Source organism: Paramormyrops kingsleyae, chromosome 22 (assembly GCF_048594095.1).
Source record: "Paramormyrops kingsleyae isolate MSU_618 chromosome 22, PKINGS_0.4, whole genome shotgun sequence".
NCBI classification, from domain to species: domain Eukaryota; kingdom Metazoa; phylum Chordata; class Actinopteri; order Osteoglossiformes; family Mormyridae; genus Paramormyrops; species Paramormyrops kingsleyae.
In genome coordinates this window covers 3,691,806-3,708,454 of record NC_132818.1, presented here as the reverse complement: position 1 = coordinate 3,708,454, position 16,649 = coordinate 3,691,806, and the positions used below count along the sequence as shown (strand labels likewise).

At 42.3% G+C, this 16,649-nt stretch overlaps 1 protein-coding gene across 1 annotated transcript; it reads right to left on the bottom strand.

Annotated features, from left to right (window-relative positions):
- Positions 1-9,672: 9,672 nt before the first annotated feature.
- Positions 9,673-12,862, bottom strand: LOC111846403 (E3 SUMO-protein ligase ZBED1-like). The gene is made up of 3 exons (XM_023816529.2): positions 12,673-12,862; positions 11,275-11,951; positions 9,673-10,994 (listed from the first exon to the last, which is right to left on the bottom strand). The coding sequence occupies exons 1-3, from the start codon at positions 12,844-12,846 to the stop codon at positions 10,400-10,402; spliced, it is 1,446 nt and encodes a 481-aa protein (XP_023672297.2). The 5' UTR covers positions 12,847-12,862; the 3' UTR covers positions 9,673-10,399.
- Positions 12,863-16,649: the final 3,787 nt, after the last annotated feature.

Below are 16,649 nucleotides of genomic sequence, written 5' to 3'. Positions count from 1 at the left end.
GTTATAATAAGAGTTAGGGTTAGGGCTATCTATTAGCACTACGGTAGCATTTTTCGACAAGGCAGCATATGTCGACAGAACACCGGCCCTCCGGGACTGGAGTTTGATACCCCTGATCTAGAGGTAAGTGCAGCTTACTGTAACTGCAAACAGTCATATTAAACAATGCAGGGAAGACATGCTTACTTTCAGCGTGCCACACCATGCTTCTAAAGTGTAATGCCCGGTACACAATGTGTGATTTCAGTAATCTTATAAAATCATTACCTCTCACACTGTGCGATATGGATCTAATAATCTTGGCTATGACAGGTATGCAGACTGTACGACGACAACACCAACTCAATCATAAGATATGGTGCATTGGAAACAAAATGTAAACAATGACAGCATGCGTAAACACTGACAGCATGCTTAAACACCACAATGAATCGTGCACTTCTGATCCCATTCACAGAAAATGTGCCGTCCTCCTTAACATATGCTAAGGTTATTGGTAATTTAATGCTTCAAAGCTTCATTTCCAGGGAAGCTTAGTGTCTCTTGGAGTAAATGGGGCTTCAGAATATGCTTTGATTTTAGTGCAGCATGCGCTGCAAAGCCACATGTTTATTCCATTATAAACCTAAAATTAATGTTGAGGTAGTATGCACACCGTACTGTACAGACTATTTACAAGGTAATAAAACTGTTACCTACATTTAAATGCGTGTTCATGTGAGTGCAGCCAGCTGACCAAAGTTGGCAAAGCTCTTACTATTACCATAAACTAACATGTACTAAGGTTAATCGATGCAGTACTCAGTAACTAAAATTTATATCGACAGTACTCCTCAGGAAAGATTTAAATAACGCACTGGCAAAATTTGACTTGTAGTTGAATTGACACACAGTTCGAACATTAGTGTTAAACACATTACTATCATGCTAACAAAAAAGTTTAACAAAGACATAACACATATAACACGTACACAAATACAAAATAGAAGCACACATCTCCGTTTTGATGCAACAAGCAGAACACACAAAAATTTCCTCGCCAAACTTTAAAGTGCAGAAAGCAACGGCACATCATCCCTGATTCAGCGTTATTAGCCAATGCCGCGACAGCGCGGTCAGCCTAAAGAAAAGCTTAACTATTCTTAGTGTTGCCAACTTAGCAATTATGGTGCTAGGTTTAACACCTTGATTAGCAACAAAATTTAGGCACTTGAAAATTTTATTTTGCAACTCTTAGCAACTTATTGATATTTATATAAACGCTAAAATGCATGCATTTTACATCTAAATGACATATATCATTCATTTGAAATTGTAACAGGTCTAGATGATGTTCGGGTCAAATGGCTACTTCAATATTAGTTTAAATACTAGAACTTGAGGTCATAGGTGGCGGAGGGGGTCTGGTTTGGTGACTTCAGGATCGTGTCTTCATTTTTTTGCAGATGATATGGTCTTGTTGGCACTTTTTATTCTGCCTGGAGACCCCCCCCCCCCAAAAAAAAAATAAAAATTGAGACGTTGTGCCCACCGTTCTCGCCTGCCATCAGGAGCAGCACCCGCCTGCCATAACCTGTCTGCCCTCCACATTGAAATTTTGATCATAAAATTTGCTCAGTGTAAATTATTACACCAGCATAGACTTTCCCAGGGAGGATGAGGAGTGTGATCCCCCTGAAATTGGAACACATCCTCAGGTCCCCTTACTTAAACATTAGGACCACCACCCCAGTCTGCTAATCCAAAGGCGTGTCAGCCAAGATAGCCGAACAACATCCAGAGCTTTCAAGAACTCAGGGTAAATAAGTCCTCCTCTGAGTCTTCTAGCTCTGGCTTCTAGCTCTACCTCCAGAGAAGGCATATCTGTGGGATTCAGGAGGCCCTCAAAATACTCCTTCCACTGCCTGACTAAATCCCCAGTTGAGGTCAAGTTATCCCCCTCACTGTAAACATCATGGGTTCTGCTTCCCTCTTCTGAGTTGCCTGACAGTTTGCCAGTATCTTTTTGAGGCTAAACGAAAGTCATTTTCTATGGCCTCTCCAAATTTCTTTGCTTCAGAAGATGCATTCCACTTGGCCTGCCAGTACTTATCAGCTGTCCAGAGTCTCACCAGACAGTCAAGTGCAGAAGGCCTCCTTCTTCAGCCTGACAGCTCCCTTGATTGTTGGTGTCTACCACCAGGTTTAGGGATTGCCACTGCGATAGGCACCAACAACCTTATGGCCACAGCTCTATACAGCTACTGGGGCAGGAGTGGACAAGGCAGGGCCGCAGGTGAGTAGGCAGGAGTCGACGAGGTGATGGCCACAGGGGATCAGGCAAGCAGGTTGGAACCATCTGGCCGACAGCCGCAGGCAGGCCGGCAGAAATTGTCCGGGCTGAAGCTGGTGGGTGAGCTGACCGGGGCTAGAACGTGAGTGGAGCAGTTACTCTGAATAGGTCTGGTGATTGGTGCAGCAATGCGGGACCCTGAAGCAGGAAGCAAGCCACAGCAGGGACCAGGTGGAACAGTGGAGAGCACATCGGGGCCGGGTATCTGCAGAGTGGCGGCAGCCTCTGCAGGGTAGGGTGCTTGCAAAGTGACTGTGAGCTCTCCCACATTGGGAGCCAGGGACGAGGTGGCCTCACCTGGACTTCACGTGGAAGGCCCTGGCGAGACGGTGCCTGCTTTTCCTCATTTCCTGCGATCAGCACGTCCTCCTGCTGCAACTCTAATGGGAGGTGAGGTGAAAAGAGGTCAGAGCGATGCGATGGACTGGATCGCATGCTTGCCTCTTTCAGTAGGTGACGCACCTCCCTTTCCCGTCGGAAATTTATTGCAACTCCTGGGAGGAAGAGAGCGGGGTAATGGCTGCCATCCCCCCGGTCAATCCGTTCCAGCAGGTCCGTTGCCTCTGGACAAGTCTGAGTGAGGGGATCATCCACCAGCCTCTAGTACAGCTCCTGAAGGGTGAAAAGCTTAGTCGCCGAGATAAACAAGGTAAAACCAGTCCGGTATGGTGAGGACACAGAGAGCCAAGCGTCTTCGTGGGGCTCTGGAGAGGCAGACAAGGCAGCGTCGGCTCTGCACTGAAATGGCTGGCAGAGCCTTCTCCAGGGGCCTGGAATCAGCAGATGGAGGGTCAAGTTCATACTCCTCGGATCCATTCCTCTTAGGAGATTAGATGATCTCCTCACCAAATCGACGATCCCCAGGGCTCTTCCTGGTTATTGTAGGATGCCGGGTCAAGGAGAGAATCGTTACCAGGGCAAGGGGCAAGCAAGCACATCCAGAGTGGGATTGGTGAATCCAGAACACAACTGTTGGTTCGTTTATGGAGTTCGATCATTCTGTCACATCGGCAGGGAGAAGCATGACCCACAATGTAGCTGATGCAGTGAAACCCCGTGATTGGGGCATTCATTAAGCAGTCCAGGGAACAAGCAAAACGACAGAACTCAGGACTACACGACTATGTGGAACTTAAATACAATCACTGACTAGGGTTAACAAGACACATCTTAGAGCCATACACCTGGGTGCTGGAGGAAAGGTAAGGCTCATAAACATCGGGTGGGGCATGTTTGAGGCCACGCCCGAGGGGAAACAAGAGGGTTGAACAAATGAAGTGGGCAGGGACGTGACAGTATGTTGTTGAGTACTCAATGTAATAATGCAGTTTTGCATCATTACATAATAATGTCATCATGTAATAGGCATCAAATCTCATTTAGCAACAAATGGACCTGCCCGTAGCAACTTCCTCTGAAAATTAGTTGGTGATACAAATTATTTTGCAGGCAGGTCACATTCTGCTGCTCAAAGGATAGCTAACCCTAACAAACTCCAGCAAAAAATGATCACTTTCACACTAAAATATCATTTTAACACTAAACAATAATTACTGATTTATACCCTGCTGAGCAGAAAACAGGATCTTTGGCATGAAGCAGCAGTAGAAATCTATTTACAGACTGGAAGACTGTAAATATTGTAGGCTTTTTAGGGTTGTCTTAAGATAAGGCGCATACTGTATATGACTTACCCATCTGAAGGTGGCAGCATTTTCAGTAAAATGAGTTTACTCCTTGCTGATGAAATTTCTACTATAAAAATAGAAGCAGTATAAACAAGGTACCAAATCTGGGTCTGTGGTGAAGACGTAAACATTGTTTATAAACAAATGACAACTTGCATAAAGGTTGACAAGGTTTTGTGGCTCAGAAAGAACTTGGGTCCCAAAGAATTCCATTTCCACGCAGATGGCCTTGCTGACACCAGGTACCATCGCCAAGGTTCAGCACCTTGAAAACTTACTGAATGCTTGTGGTGCATTTTTATGACATAAAAAAACCCCCAACTTGGCATGAATGAAACACCAGATGACATTCCTGAATGAGGCCTGCTTTGACCAACCAGCTCCAGTGTTCTTAGATATATTTAACCTGCTGTCCCAAGCCAGAATACCAGTGTTTTTCAACATGCCCTCTATCATCCCCGTCCCCAAGAAACATGACCCAGTATGTCCAGTTGCACTTTCCTCAACAGTAATGCAGTATTTGCAGTTTCTACTCAAGAATCACATCTGTTCTACACTGCCTAAGGTTATATTCTGAGTGGCCTGCTGTCTTCCTTGTGTACCCACCTTACAGAGGAGCTGACATGGGCACTGCTTACGAGCACATGAGCACTTCAACTACCTCAGTAGGGGGCAGAGGTTCATGCTGTCTTAAGGTTTTGACTATGGGTTATGGTGTGTAGCTCAGTGGGTTGGTTATGTGCTCATCATTGGAAGGTCGTTGGTTCAAATCCTGGGGCCCAAAGATTGATGCTGATATGCCTAAATGGCAGCAGGCTGAGGCTCCAGGGGTGCTGCCTTCTGGCTGATCTGGTGCTTGGACCCCAGGTTTTGCTCTCCCCTGTATATGTTGGAGAGGAGAGCAAAAGATACCTTCCATTGTAGGTAACGTTGTCTTGTAGGTGTCCTGAAGCCTTCTTAATACTATGTTATTGGTAAGTTCTACCTTAACATTCCCACGTGCCCAGAAAACTTCCTTAGTTAAGTATACTTTACTAAGGTTGGTCTGAGCTGCTCTTAGCTTTTTCTTCTTATCACTGTTGTTAGTTCATACCACTGGCCCCCACTGTTCAGACTGCATGGCTCTGAAATGAGCAAAATGCTGTTAAGCAGTACGTACTCTAATCATTCAACAGTTGTGGGGATGATTGGGGTATGGTGTATATTGTGACAGCGCAATCGATAGACATGCAACACATTGTGAAAGGATGCAACGTAAGAAACATTTTAATTATAATTTTCAAATAATAAAGAAAATATGCCATCATTTAAAATAAGACTAACATCATTAAGGGTACATTTTCACAACTAATAATCACTTAAATAAAAAATAACTGATCTACATGATAACATTATTTTGCCTGATACAAGACTGCAGTCATCATTAGGTTTCGTCCTTGCGCTCTGAATGTGCAGAGAATTGGCCTCAGAATTGCGTGTATTCATAATGAAAGATAAGGAACGCAATGTTGATTATTTTTTTGTCTGTTTGTTGGGAAGGTGGTGGTGGGGGGGGGGGGGGGATCCCACCATTGCTGGCGCCCCTGGAATGCACATACCTCTCTAATGTGCCAAAGTCACAGTAAATCAAAACTTTGATTCATGATGCTGATGAGTTGACACTGCAGGTTCATTTACATGTACTGTAAGTCTAATATATTTTCCCCAAAAAAACACCCTGGAATAGTCCTTAATAGTCAATAATGAAGCGCACTGGACATTCTCTTACATTAAGACAGTAACGCAACTTTACATTCGCCCATTGTGCTTATGCTCAGCGCAATATCAATGACATGCACAAATATTGCTGCACGCAAATGTGTTTTATGGGACAAATAAAAATAAAATGGTGATACTACAATCTGGGGAGGTGGGTCTGTGCACCAAATCAGTGAAACTTTGTTAATTTTGTATTTTATTTTTAGGTTCTCCCCAGTTCTAGATAATGCAACATTTTGAAGCATATCTGCAGTGCTATATTTATAAATAACACCTTTTCTCATGCTGCATTCAAGCAATTGCTGCAGGGAGGGAATAATCGATTCTTGAGTCATGGATGTCAACCAATCAGGTGTTCCAGTGTCCAGGAACGCCATAATTAAGAAGACCTCTTTTAAGCAATGTCTTTCGGGTGAAAATGTGAACAATTTTAGTAAGGTATATACCTTTCAAGTCTTCATAAGACACTAAGAGTCACTGTTATCAGGAAACCTAGCCCAGTTCATATACTTGTACAAATGGCAAATAAAGCATCATTTCATTTTACTCCCTGTCCAGTTGAAAGAATCCAGACTGGGAATGAGCACAGCCCCTGTGCAGAGTGACATGTTCAGTTCAACAGACTATCAGCACTGTACTTCCTAACCTGCACAGGCAAAAAAAAATAAATGTCCTACCCAACCAAATAAGAGCCAGGGGAGGCATCACCACAGCCTGAGGGCCAACAATTATTCACTCCGGTTGTCTGAATGCTAAATGAAGTCTCAATAGTCAGCATGGCCAATCTTATCCGCAAAGGGTCGGTGTGTATGCGGGTTTTCGCTGCAACTCCCTAATTATATTACTCATTAGAAAACTGATTGGCTGAAGAGTCCTCACACCTGGGTTTGAACAGCAGAACTACAGGTTATCCTAAGAACCTGCATACCCCCCGGCCCTTTGCGGATAAGATTGGCCACCCCTGCTTTAAACAGTCTGTCTGTATGCTAAATGAGCACTTAATAGTCAGCATGACACTTTACACACTTTAAACAGTTATCACACTGTTTTGGGCTTCCCACACTTACACTACATTATGTAAACACAGATATTTATATCATTGTATCTTTTATTGTAATTAATGTATGTTTTTATATTTATATAATGACAGAAACCTGGTGTCAAAAATGATTGATAAAGAGCTGTAGTCAAAATAGCTATGGTATTAGTGGTAATAATGGTATTAGTGTAAAATGAACAGTACAAACATATAAACAACAGGCCAGAGTATAAATAGTACCCGCACAGCACTGAGTATTATCATAATCAATACTAACTACTACTGAAATAAACAAGGCTTCTTACCCACTGTGCTACCTGTATGTTTCGGAAGAAGAGTATCCTTAGTGCGTTTGAGTTGAGGTTCATGTAAAATGATAATTGAACTTTAAATGTGCCATTACGCTGCCATTTTACTTTGTACCTGAGCCCCGGAAGAGAAATGGAAGAAAAAAAAATTGGTGGTTAAAAATAAAACATGCACTTTTGCGAAATCTCACAAAGTTGGGATGGACTTTTGTGAAATCCCGCAAAAACGTTTGCAATCTCGCAATACTTTTCCATCACCATTACAGTTTTTCATGATTGCTTTGACCTGCTGAAAGAAACTGGGATCAACTGGGTCTTCATCATCACCATCTCAGCAGACCTGAAGTCACGTCCTGCGAATGTCTTAACACTTTTTCGTTGGATTCACACATTTTTTACACCCATTTTCTTTTTTTTTTTTATTGCCCACCACCCCCCCTCTTCGGAGGACAACTTTATTTCACATTAAATTCAAGAGCAAAGAGTGTGGCCGCTCCGAACTCACCCGTCCCGTGGAAAAAGGAAAAAAAAAAAAGAAAAGAAAAACAGGGGGGGATACAGAAGCAACAAGCGTAACAATAACCGGCATCAATCACCATGGGGAGAGGGAGAGAAAGAAAAAAAGGTATACAGAAATAACAACACTAATAATGTAGGTGGGATGGAAAAAAATGAAGTATAGGGGAATACAGAATACAAACAAGCATAAGAAACATAACACTCATCAAACAACAAAAATTATAACATCAGTATAATAATTAATAATGTGACAAATCGGTATTATATATATGTAGCATACACACACGTGATCGTACCCTTATATATGTATATTTCAATTCCTAACTCTATAACATACTAAAAAGTAGCCGCAGCCCAAGAGAGGAGGCCGCCCACATCCGCCAGAGCCGCCCGAACCCCCCCATTATGGGTCTTCCACCCGGCGGGCCACCCCACCCACGCAGGGCCAGAGACAGAGAGTTAGGGGGGGCCCCTCGGCCCCCATCCCCTCCCCGACCCATGTTGGTGTGAAGTGTGCATGTACATGTGTGAGAGAGTTGTGTGTTTATGTCTACAATGCATTAAAATTAGTGGGTGCAGTTCGGGTATGAGGGCCCCACCACTGGCAGATGGCAGAGTCCCCCATCCCCCTCCCCACACCCCCAAGGCCCTAATGTAATATGGACTGTATATATGACTAAGGTGCAAAAAGTGGGCGAGCAGTTGAGGTATGGGCACCCCACCGCTGGCAGATGGCAGAGTCCCACCTGGCTCAACCCACCTCCTCAGCCCTAGTGTCATGTGGTGTCTGACATGCAAGTAAAAATTGAGGGGCAGTGTCTCGGCACACCTCCCCACCGCCCCTCAAGGCCCTAGTGTTGTGTGAAATGTGGTGTTGGGCCCAGGGGAGCAATAAGGGCGTGCCAGGAGTGGGCCTTTTCAAAACAGTTATCATAGATGTCATTCAAGCTGCCCAAACGCCATTGTTTTAACTATGGTGACCAAACAGAAACCATCTATACCCAACTATTAGAACCTACCTAGATCAGTATGAAATCACTACAGCACCTGTTTGACACTCCTTCACACAAATCTGCAATCAGCAATCAATCTGTACACCTATAAATCAAGGCGTATATCAAGGTTTTTCACCGGGTGCACGAGAGGATATTGAATGTGATGTGGATGAAGCCATGCGGCCCCATCGTCAAGGCAGAAGAGACTGAGTATCAATAGTGGCTATTTCTTTTTATTTATACTTTATTGTAATAGATTTTATTTTTATTTTCTTAACATCTGATAGATGTTATTTTGGTTTACATGCATTTTCTGTCATATTTACAGTATTTCAGTTTTTAGCCACAGTTTGAAAAAAAAGAATGTCTTGGAATCAATAAAATTTGCATCAAAGCATTTCTGATTCTGGATCCAGTTCTTTGCAAGAAGTCAAATTTGACACAGCCTATGTAGAAAGATAACAGATGGCACTGGCATGACAGCTATGTAATAGGCTACAATGACAAGCAATGGTGCACTGATTCGCACTGAGCGCTGCATTTTGTATTTCGTTGTCCATTGTGTAATGATTGATTGGAAGAGTTCATACACTTATTTGCAAGTATAGTTGTTTTTGGCGGCCTGTCTTAATTTTAGTTTTAGTCTAGTCTTAGTCTAGTCATTTTAGTTATTAGTCTTAGTCACGTCATACTCATTTTAGTCTAGTCAAGTTTCAGTCGACTAAAAGTCCGAGCATTTTAGTCATATTTTAGTCAGAATTATCCATGGCTATTTTAGTCTAGTTTTAGTCAACGAAAACTGATGACATTTTAGTCTAGTTTTAGTCAATGAAAATTGTATTTTAGTCTCTTCATTTTACTAATGCAATTCTATTTTACCTAGTCAATATAGTACAAGTACCTAGTAGAATAGACAAAAACAAAATTCTTTTAGTCAAACGCATTTCACAATTAAAACAAGGTTCTTATTATATTATTGTTACCTTATAGACTCAAGAATACTCTACATCCATTCCAGACACGGAAGACGCTCTGATTTGAATTTATAACATTTATTTTGCCAACCAAACATGTTCGACCTAGCACACACAAATTTAAATAAAATAAACAAAATAATCGCATCACTAAAAAGTGCAAATAAAATGAAAATGTGTATGTCTATTGCCATAAAGTCTTCACCCTCAGTGTGCGTATACAGTAAAGTACATGCATGCTTCTTGCATGTCTGTTCAGGCTAGTCATTAACTACTACTTAGGCTTGTTTACTTTGAGGAAAGCGCTTCTTTCCAAAATGGTTCTAGCCCTGTTCCTGCGGCCACAAGAGAGGTAACCAGTTACACTAAAGACCCTTTCTGTAAATGCCTGAGAGGCTGGCATGGCCAGGAGGTCCAAAGCTAGAGGTTTCAGTGTTGGAAACACAGTGGAACAACATTGACTTAACCAATATTCAATGCCAGATTCTTCAACCTCAGCACTAGTAGCAGACAGTCCCTCTTTATACTTTAAAATCTCCTGCCTAATGTTTATTGTCTTGGCTGCCTTGGGCCTCGATGGACGATTGGAACTGAAGAACTTAAATCTACACCGTTTTGCAGGGGTTGACTCTGGCTCCTCTGTACCCTCATTTGCGACTTGCTCATCATCTGTAAAATGCTCTTCTCGTACGTGAACTCTTCGTGGCACAAGATGAGCAATGTAGTCCTCTGCCTTTCTGACAACATTCTGTACTTCATTGTCATCATTTTCCAGAAGGGTTTCAGCTACACAAGGGTCCACAAAGCATGCTGCTGCAGGAAGTGGTGAAAAGTTGTCAGCTGTTGTGTCAAGAAACACACTAAAGCGCCTATCCATGCTGGAAAGCATCTTCTGAGCCAGAGCAGCAGCATCTTTGTAGATTCTCCCATGTGCAAGAGAGAACTCTGATAGGTGGTTTTTAGATCAAGGAGTGCTGGCACAACAAGGGAAAGTGATTGAGTGTCACTTTCAAGTGACTTAGTGTGCTCCGCAAATGGCAGAAGCAGCTCTCTCAGCATCCCGATCTTCTGCCATTCACTGGGCTGCAGGTTGTCCCAGCCCATGTACTCAACCACAGCTGTGAGGTGCTCCTTGACTTCAAGACAGCGCGAAATCATAGCAAAGAGACTTGACCACCTGGTGGGACAGTCTTTTACTAGAACCAGAGCACACTTCTGCAATAGCTGCTCTGTGGCGACAGATGACTTCCTAAACTTGTTCACCAAGTGCCTCACTTTGTCCAACAGCCTTCGGATTGAGGGTTCCTTCTGGACCATGTTCACTACAAGCTGTACTGTGTGAACCACACATGGGGTCCTCTCTATGGCTCCATAGTCATACCTACATGGAAATATATAAAAAAAAAAAAAACAAAAAAAAAAATATTTGACCATTTTAGCCCTTACATTATTGAACCAACAGTTCTACTAGTTAACTTATATGAACCTTTTAGTTTTTATGTATATGAAAATATATCATGACCAGTTTCATAAATGCTGAATGAATTAAAGGCATAATTTTTTATCTTTTAACTTTCTATGGAATTATTTTTTTATTCATAGAAAATATGACCAGTTACATAAATGTTGAATTAATTAATAGCATAGTTTCATACACAGACCTGTCACCCTCCCCTTCCTGATGCTCGTCATCATCATCATTGCCATTGTCTTGTTCCTCCATCTCTGATTCCTCTTCAGAAGTTGTGGCAACTTCTGCATGTGTGTGGAATGAAGCCACCATATTGCTGCCATTGTCAGTAATCGTTGTAAGGACCTTCTCTCTGGGGATCCCCCATTCTTGCATTGACTCCTCCACAAGTGTACTAATCGACTCTGCGGTGTGAGGGTGAACCATCTCCTTCAAGTTCAGGAGTTTGTGTTCAGGCTTGTTCTTCTCAGGGTTGAAGTAACAGGCACTGACTGCCAGCAAGGAAGCTGTAAGCCCCTTTTTAGTCCAAATATCCAACCCTGTAGTTATTCTGCGTGCTGTGGCCAGGTTTTGTTTGATCTTTTCTTTCTCTTCATTGTACATTTTTTCAATCAAGTTTAAAACTTTACGTCTTTTTGGCACTTTAAACTTTTTGTCCATTTTTGCCATCATGGCGATGAACTCCTCATCTTCGACCATGTGTGCTGGGAGTCCTGTGCGGCCTATCCACTGCGCTATCCCCTCCTCTTTGGTTCGTTGCTCTGAAGAATTGTCGTTGTACCTCCTTGTGGCAAAGAAATCCTGAGCAATAGTTGGCTTGTCCATCTTCTTGCATAGGACCTTCTTTACTGAAGCTGTTTCTGGAAACTAGCACAGGAATAGATACAATAGATACAGGATAGATGCAGCCTCCGGAAAATCTAACTAAATAGTAAATAGTAGCATAAATCCTTGCTATTAGGCCTATTTTGCCCTCAATGACTGAAACTATTGGTTGTAATTTGGCTGTTTATTTCAGCAACAATTGTTTAAAAAAATAGCCTCACAAGACTATAAGGGATGCCAATCAAAATGCATCATGCTCTGAATCATTCACCAACATCCTTTCCACAAGAACATTTTTTCACAATTAGCAGGTATTTACATGAGCTGTAGCCAGAGAATATACCTCTACGTGGAAGGTCACTACCCAGACCCACACACGTCGTTCCGAAAAACGCTCTTTCAATGTTTCAAACACTACCCCTTTAGACATATATCTAGTCACGCAGTAATGAAAGCTTGAACGTTTAGATCGCCAGGATTCAAGACAACTGAGGTGTCCTTCTCAGTTTGCTACTTAGCTTTAGCTTGTTAAAATGCCTACATAGCTTCAAAATGTTCCCTTTACCCACGTATTCTTATCAGACATCTTATCAGAAAGGATGTTTTGTACAGATCGCCAAGTGTCCATGCTTATGAAATATAATTTTCTCCAAAACGACTAAAGCTAGCAGGCTAACATCTATTGCTAACGATAACATGTTAACCACAATTGGCACGAGCTTTCTAAAATAGAAAGTAACGTTACGTTAATGTCTTTACCTACCTGAATGTCATTGTGGAATGCCTTAAGATGTCGTTTGAGATTTGTAGTGTTTTTTCCAGACATTCTGTGGCCGCATTTCTCCCCATTTTTTTCTACCAGACATTCTGTTTTTTTTTCGACTTCGATGTATAGAAAGTGCGTCCAAAGGTCGCTTCGTCTTTTCCTCCCAGCCATCTGCTAACGCACCACTGAAAACTAAAAAATGCCGCGAATACGTATTGAGGAAGTGACGCCATCTGTGCGCCCAAATGGGAGACACAGGAAACAGAAATTTTGCATAATAATAATAACGCGATTAGACGAGAGGAAATAACGTCTCGTCTCGCTCTCGTCAACGAAAATGAAGAGACATTTTAGTATAGTTTTTATTTTGTAAGCCAAATTTAGTCTCGTTTTTATTCGTCAACAATATTACATGATATATTTCGTTATAGGTATCGTCGCATGACCAGCATTTCCGTTGCGTCTCGTCTCGTCTCCGTCATGTCAAAAAGGTTCGTTGACGAAGATATTTCGTCAAAAATTTCGTTGACGAAAACAACACTATTTGCAAGTTGTGTTGTTTGAAGGCAAAATTTGCTTTTGTTTCATATTTTAAATGTTTTGGCACGGTTAGAGCCTTTTGCAAACAAAACGTGCCACTTTGACCATGAGTGCCACTGTTTAGGCCTGTGTGTTAACTGATTTGAAAATGTGGAGTTTGAGTTGATTGCAGCATCAAAGCAATAGAGAAAAACTGTAATATCTGCACAATGCCCATTTTAAGTATAAAAGATGGAATTTATTTATGGACTAAAAAATATAACCCTAAACACTACAGACATGTCCTGTATAGTGTACTTTAAGAATAAAACTATGGGGGACAATGTATACTATGTAACTTTCATATTACGTGTTTATATGTATATGCATTCATTTATTAATAATTGCACTGTGTCCATTCACCGCCAGTGACTTTAAGCAAGACAGGTGGGCTATTGAACATGAAGTGCAACACAAAAACTGAAATATATTAAAACATTGAAAGATATTATAGCCTGAAAACAGAAAAAATATAAAATTTAAAAATATTTTAAAAGTATAAAATATAAAGCTAACTTTACCACAGTGTTAGTGTTAATGTTTAAACTTGAATCTGCTTTCTGGAATATTTCAGTTTAGATCTGCAAAAGGGTAGAATGCTCTCTCCAGGTGGGGGATGGGGTCCTCCCCCAAGTGGAGGAGTTTAAGTACCTCGGGGCAGGGACGGATTATGGGTTGTGTGGGCCCCTGGGCAAAACGTTCGCGAGGGCGCCCCCCCCCAAAAAAAAAAAAAACGCCAACATTGTCTGGGATGGCTAGTTGCTACGTCATCATGCCACTTGTGGGTCCAAACTAGTGCGGCGTACCGTGTTGTAAAAGCAGAATGATGTTGACAAAACTATCTTTTGCCGCTTTTTACCTCGGAAAAAGTGAAAAGAAGGTGGCTTAAGTTGATACAGTAAGTTGGATCTCAAATTATAATCAGTACAGCCTAATGCCATTACCTCACGTTAATGTTAGCACCAGGTTACACATCTCTGTTTATAGAGACAGGTAGCAACGTAGCACAACCAGATTGTACCATAACAAACATTATCTGTTTGAATAATCCAGAATGTGCTAGTTCGAAATAGAAATGGAAATGTCTATAAAAGTGAACCAAAATGCCATCTACCTGTTATAATCTGCAATTGTTGCTTTGCAGCTTTCCCAAAGAAGACAATTACATCCTCGTAGCTAGGGGGCAGTCATATCATGCGCAGGGCCAGGAACAAATAAATTCAAGGGCCCTTGGCAGCCAAACGCCCTCCCTCCATGTTTCCATCAGAGGCCCTAAAGGGTCAGGGGCCCTTGTAGGCAGAGGATCAAAGAATGTAGGCCCTCTAAAATAGACAAACGAAAATACATTCATAAGCGTTGCAAATTGTTTTGGGCTAGGGGTCCCCTGCACCCCAAGGGCCCCTGGGCAGCGGCCCCGCTGGCCCGGTCCGTAATCCGTCCCTGCCTCGGGGTCTTGTTCACGAGTCGGGGGACGATGGAACGGGAGAGCGACAGGCGGATTGGTGCGGCGTCCTCAGTGATGCGGGCGCTGCATCGGTCTGTCATGGTAAAGAAGGAGCTGAGCCAAAAGGCAAAGCTCTCGATTTACCAGTCGATCTACGTTCCTACCCTCACCTATGGTCACAAGCTGTGGGTAGTGACCAAAAGAACGAGATCGCGAGTACAAGCGGCCGAAATGAGTTTACTCCGCAGGGTGGCTGGGCTCTCCCTTAGAGATAGGGTGAGGAGCTCGGTCGGTCGGGAGGGACTCAGAGTAGAGCCGCTGCTCCTCCACATCGAGAGGAGCCAGATGAGGTGGCTCGGGCATCTGATTAGGATGCCTCCTGGACGCCTCCCTGGTGAGGTGTTCCGGGCATGTCCCACTGGGAGGAGGCCCCGGGGAAGACCCAGGACACGCTGGAGGGACTATCTAATACTCTGCCTTTCAGAGATAAGTCCCTCTGCAGACTTCCCTCTCCCCGGCCACTTCATCCAGCTCCTCTGGGGGAATCCCGAAGCGTTCCCAGGCTAGCCGAGAGACATTATACTTACTAAAGCTGAAGGGATATCCCGATTGACATATGCTAGTCTCTCCTTGCACCTGGATAAGAAGATTAGTAATGATATTGACTGCATGCTTTTTAACTTTATATGGAAAAATCGTACACATTATATTAGGAAAACTGTTCTGATGAATAACTACGACTCAGGTGGGCTTAACTTTTTGGATTTCACTACCTTGAATAACACATTCAAAATTAATTGGGCTAAACATTTTCTTAAAAATCCTGCTTCTATCTGGAACCTTATACCACATTATATTTTCTCTCGTTTTGGTGGCTTTAACTTCATCTTAAATTGTAATTACAATTTTGAGAAACTCCCTATAAAACTTTCATCCTTCCATAAGCAGGTCCTCTTAGCCTGGACCCTCATTTATAAACATAACTTCTCACCACATAAATACCTCATCTGGAACAACAAAGATCTTTTATATAAAAATACATCACTATTCCTTGAATCATGGGTTCAAAATGGAATCCTATTGGTGGCTTAGCTGGTTAATAGAGAGGAACAACTACTCACGTACAACGAATTCATTTCATTATATAATTTTCCAGTTAGTCCCCGGGAATTTTCAGTGGTACTTGCGGCCATACCCCCAGGTACGTTAATGCTGTATAAAAACATTGACAGCTCTCTATCTACTTCAGTCGCCCTCCCTGACCCAGCCGAGTCAATAGTGTGAAAAATCTGTTTTTCACAGGAGCTTAGTAATATATAGCAATAAGAGAGTGCGCGGTTTGTTCCAAAAGGGATATCGTCTCTCTCTCCCGTATGCAGGGGCGCCGTAAGTGGGAGGAAAGCTAGGACGATTCTAAGGGCCCCTGAGTGACAGGGGCCCTAAAAAATTAGGAAAATAACTGGATTGGTTTGGACTGGGGGGCCTAATATGGTATGCTTTCATGGGGCCCAAAATCTCTAGCAACGCCCCTGCCCGTATGTAACGTCTTATTGGAACTGTTATGTTCCAGATATAAACTGGAAAACGGTCTGGATGATCCCCCATAAATATTTAATTGTAAATAAGGTGAAGGAAGTGTCGTTTAAAGTTCTCCATAAATGTTATCCGGCTAAGCACCATATGGTAAAATTTAAAAGAGAAATAAATATTAACTGCAGTTTTTGTGGGGATCATCCGGAAACTGTGACTCATCTCTTCTGGTATTGCTCTTTCATACAGAGGTTTTGGAAAGAATTTAGCAGGTTTGTTGTGAACCATATTTTAAGGGACTTTTCCTTACGGATATTTTATTTTGTTATTTCAAAATCCCCAAAATAATGATAAATGTTTCTTTATAATAAATTTGTTAATTCTTCTGGGATTTTTTTTTATCCACAGATGTAAATTTATT

What these genes read in the sequence shown, in the direction of transcription:
- LOC111846403 (XM_023816529.2), bottom strand. Translation starts at nt 12,846, where the DNA reads ATGGCTGGGAGGAAAAGACGAAGCGACCTTTGGACGCACTTTCTATAC. An exon ending in CATTCCACAATGACATTCAG is followed by an intron (nt 11,952 to 12,672) that starts GTAGGTAAAGAC and finishes TTCCTGTGCTAG; the next exon opens with TTTCCAGAAACAGCTTCAGT. An exon ending in CAGGAAGGGGAGGGTGACAG is followed by an intron (nt 10,995 to 11,274) that starts GTCTGTGTATGA and finishes ATTTCCATGTAG; the next exon opens with GTATGACTATGGAGCCATAG.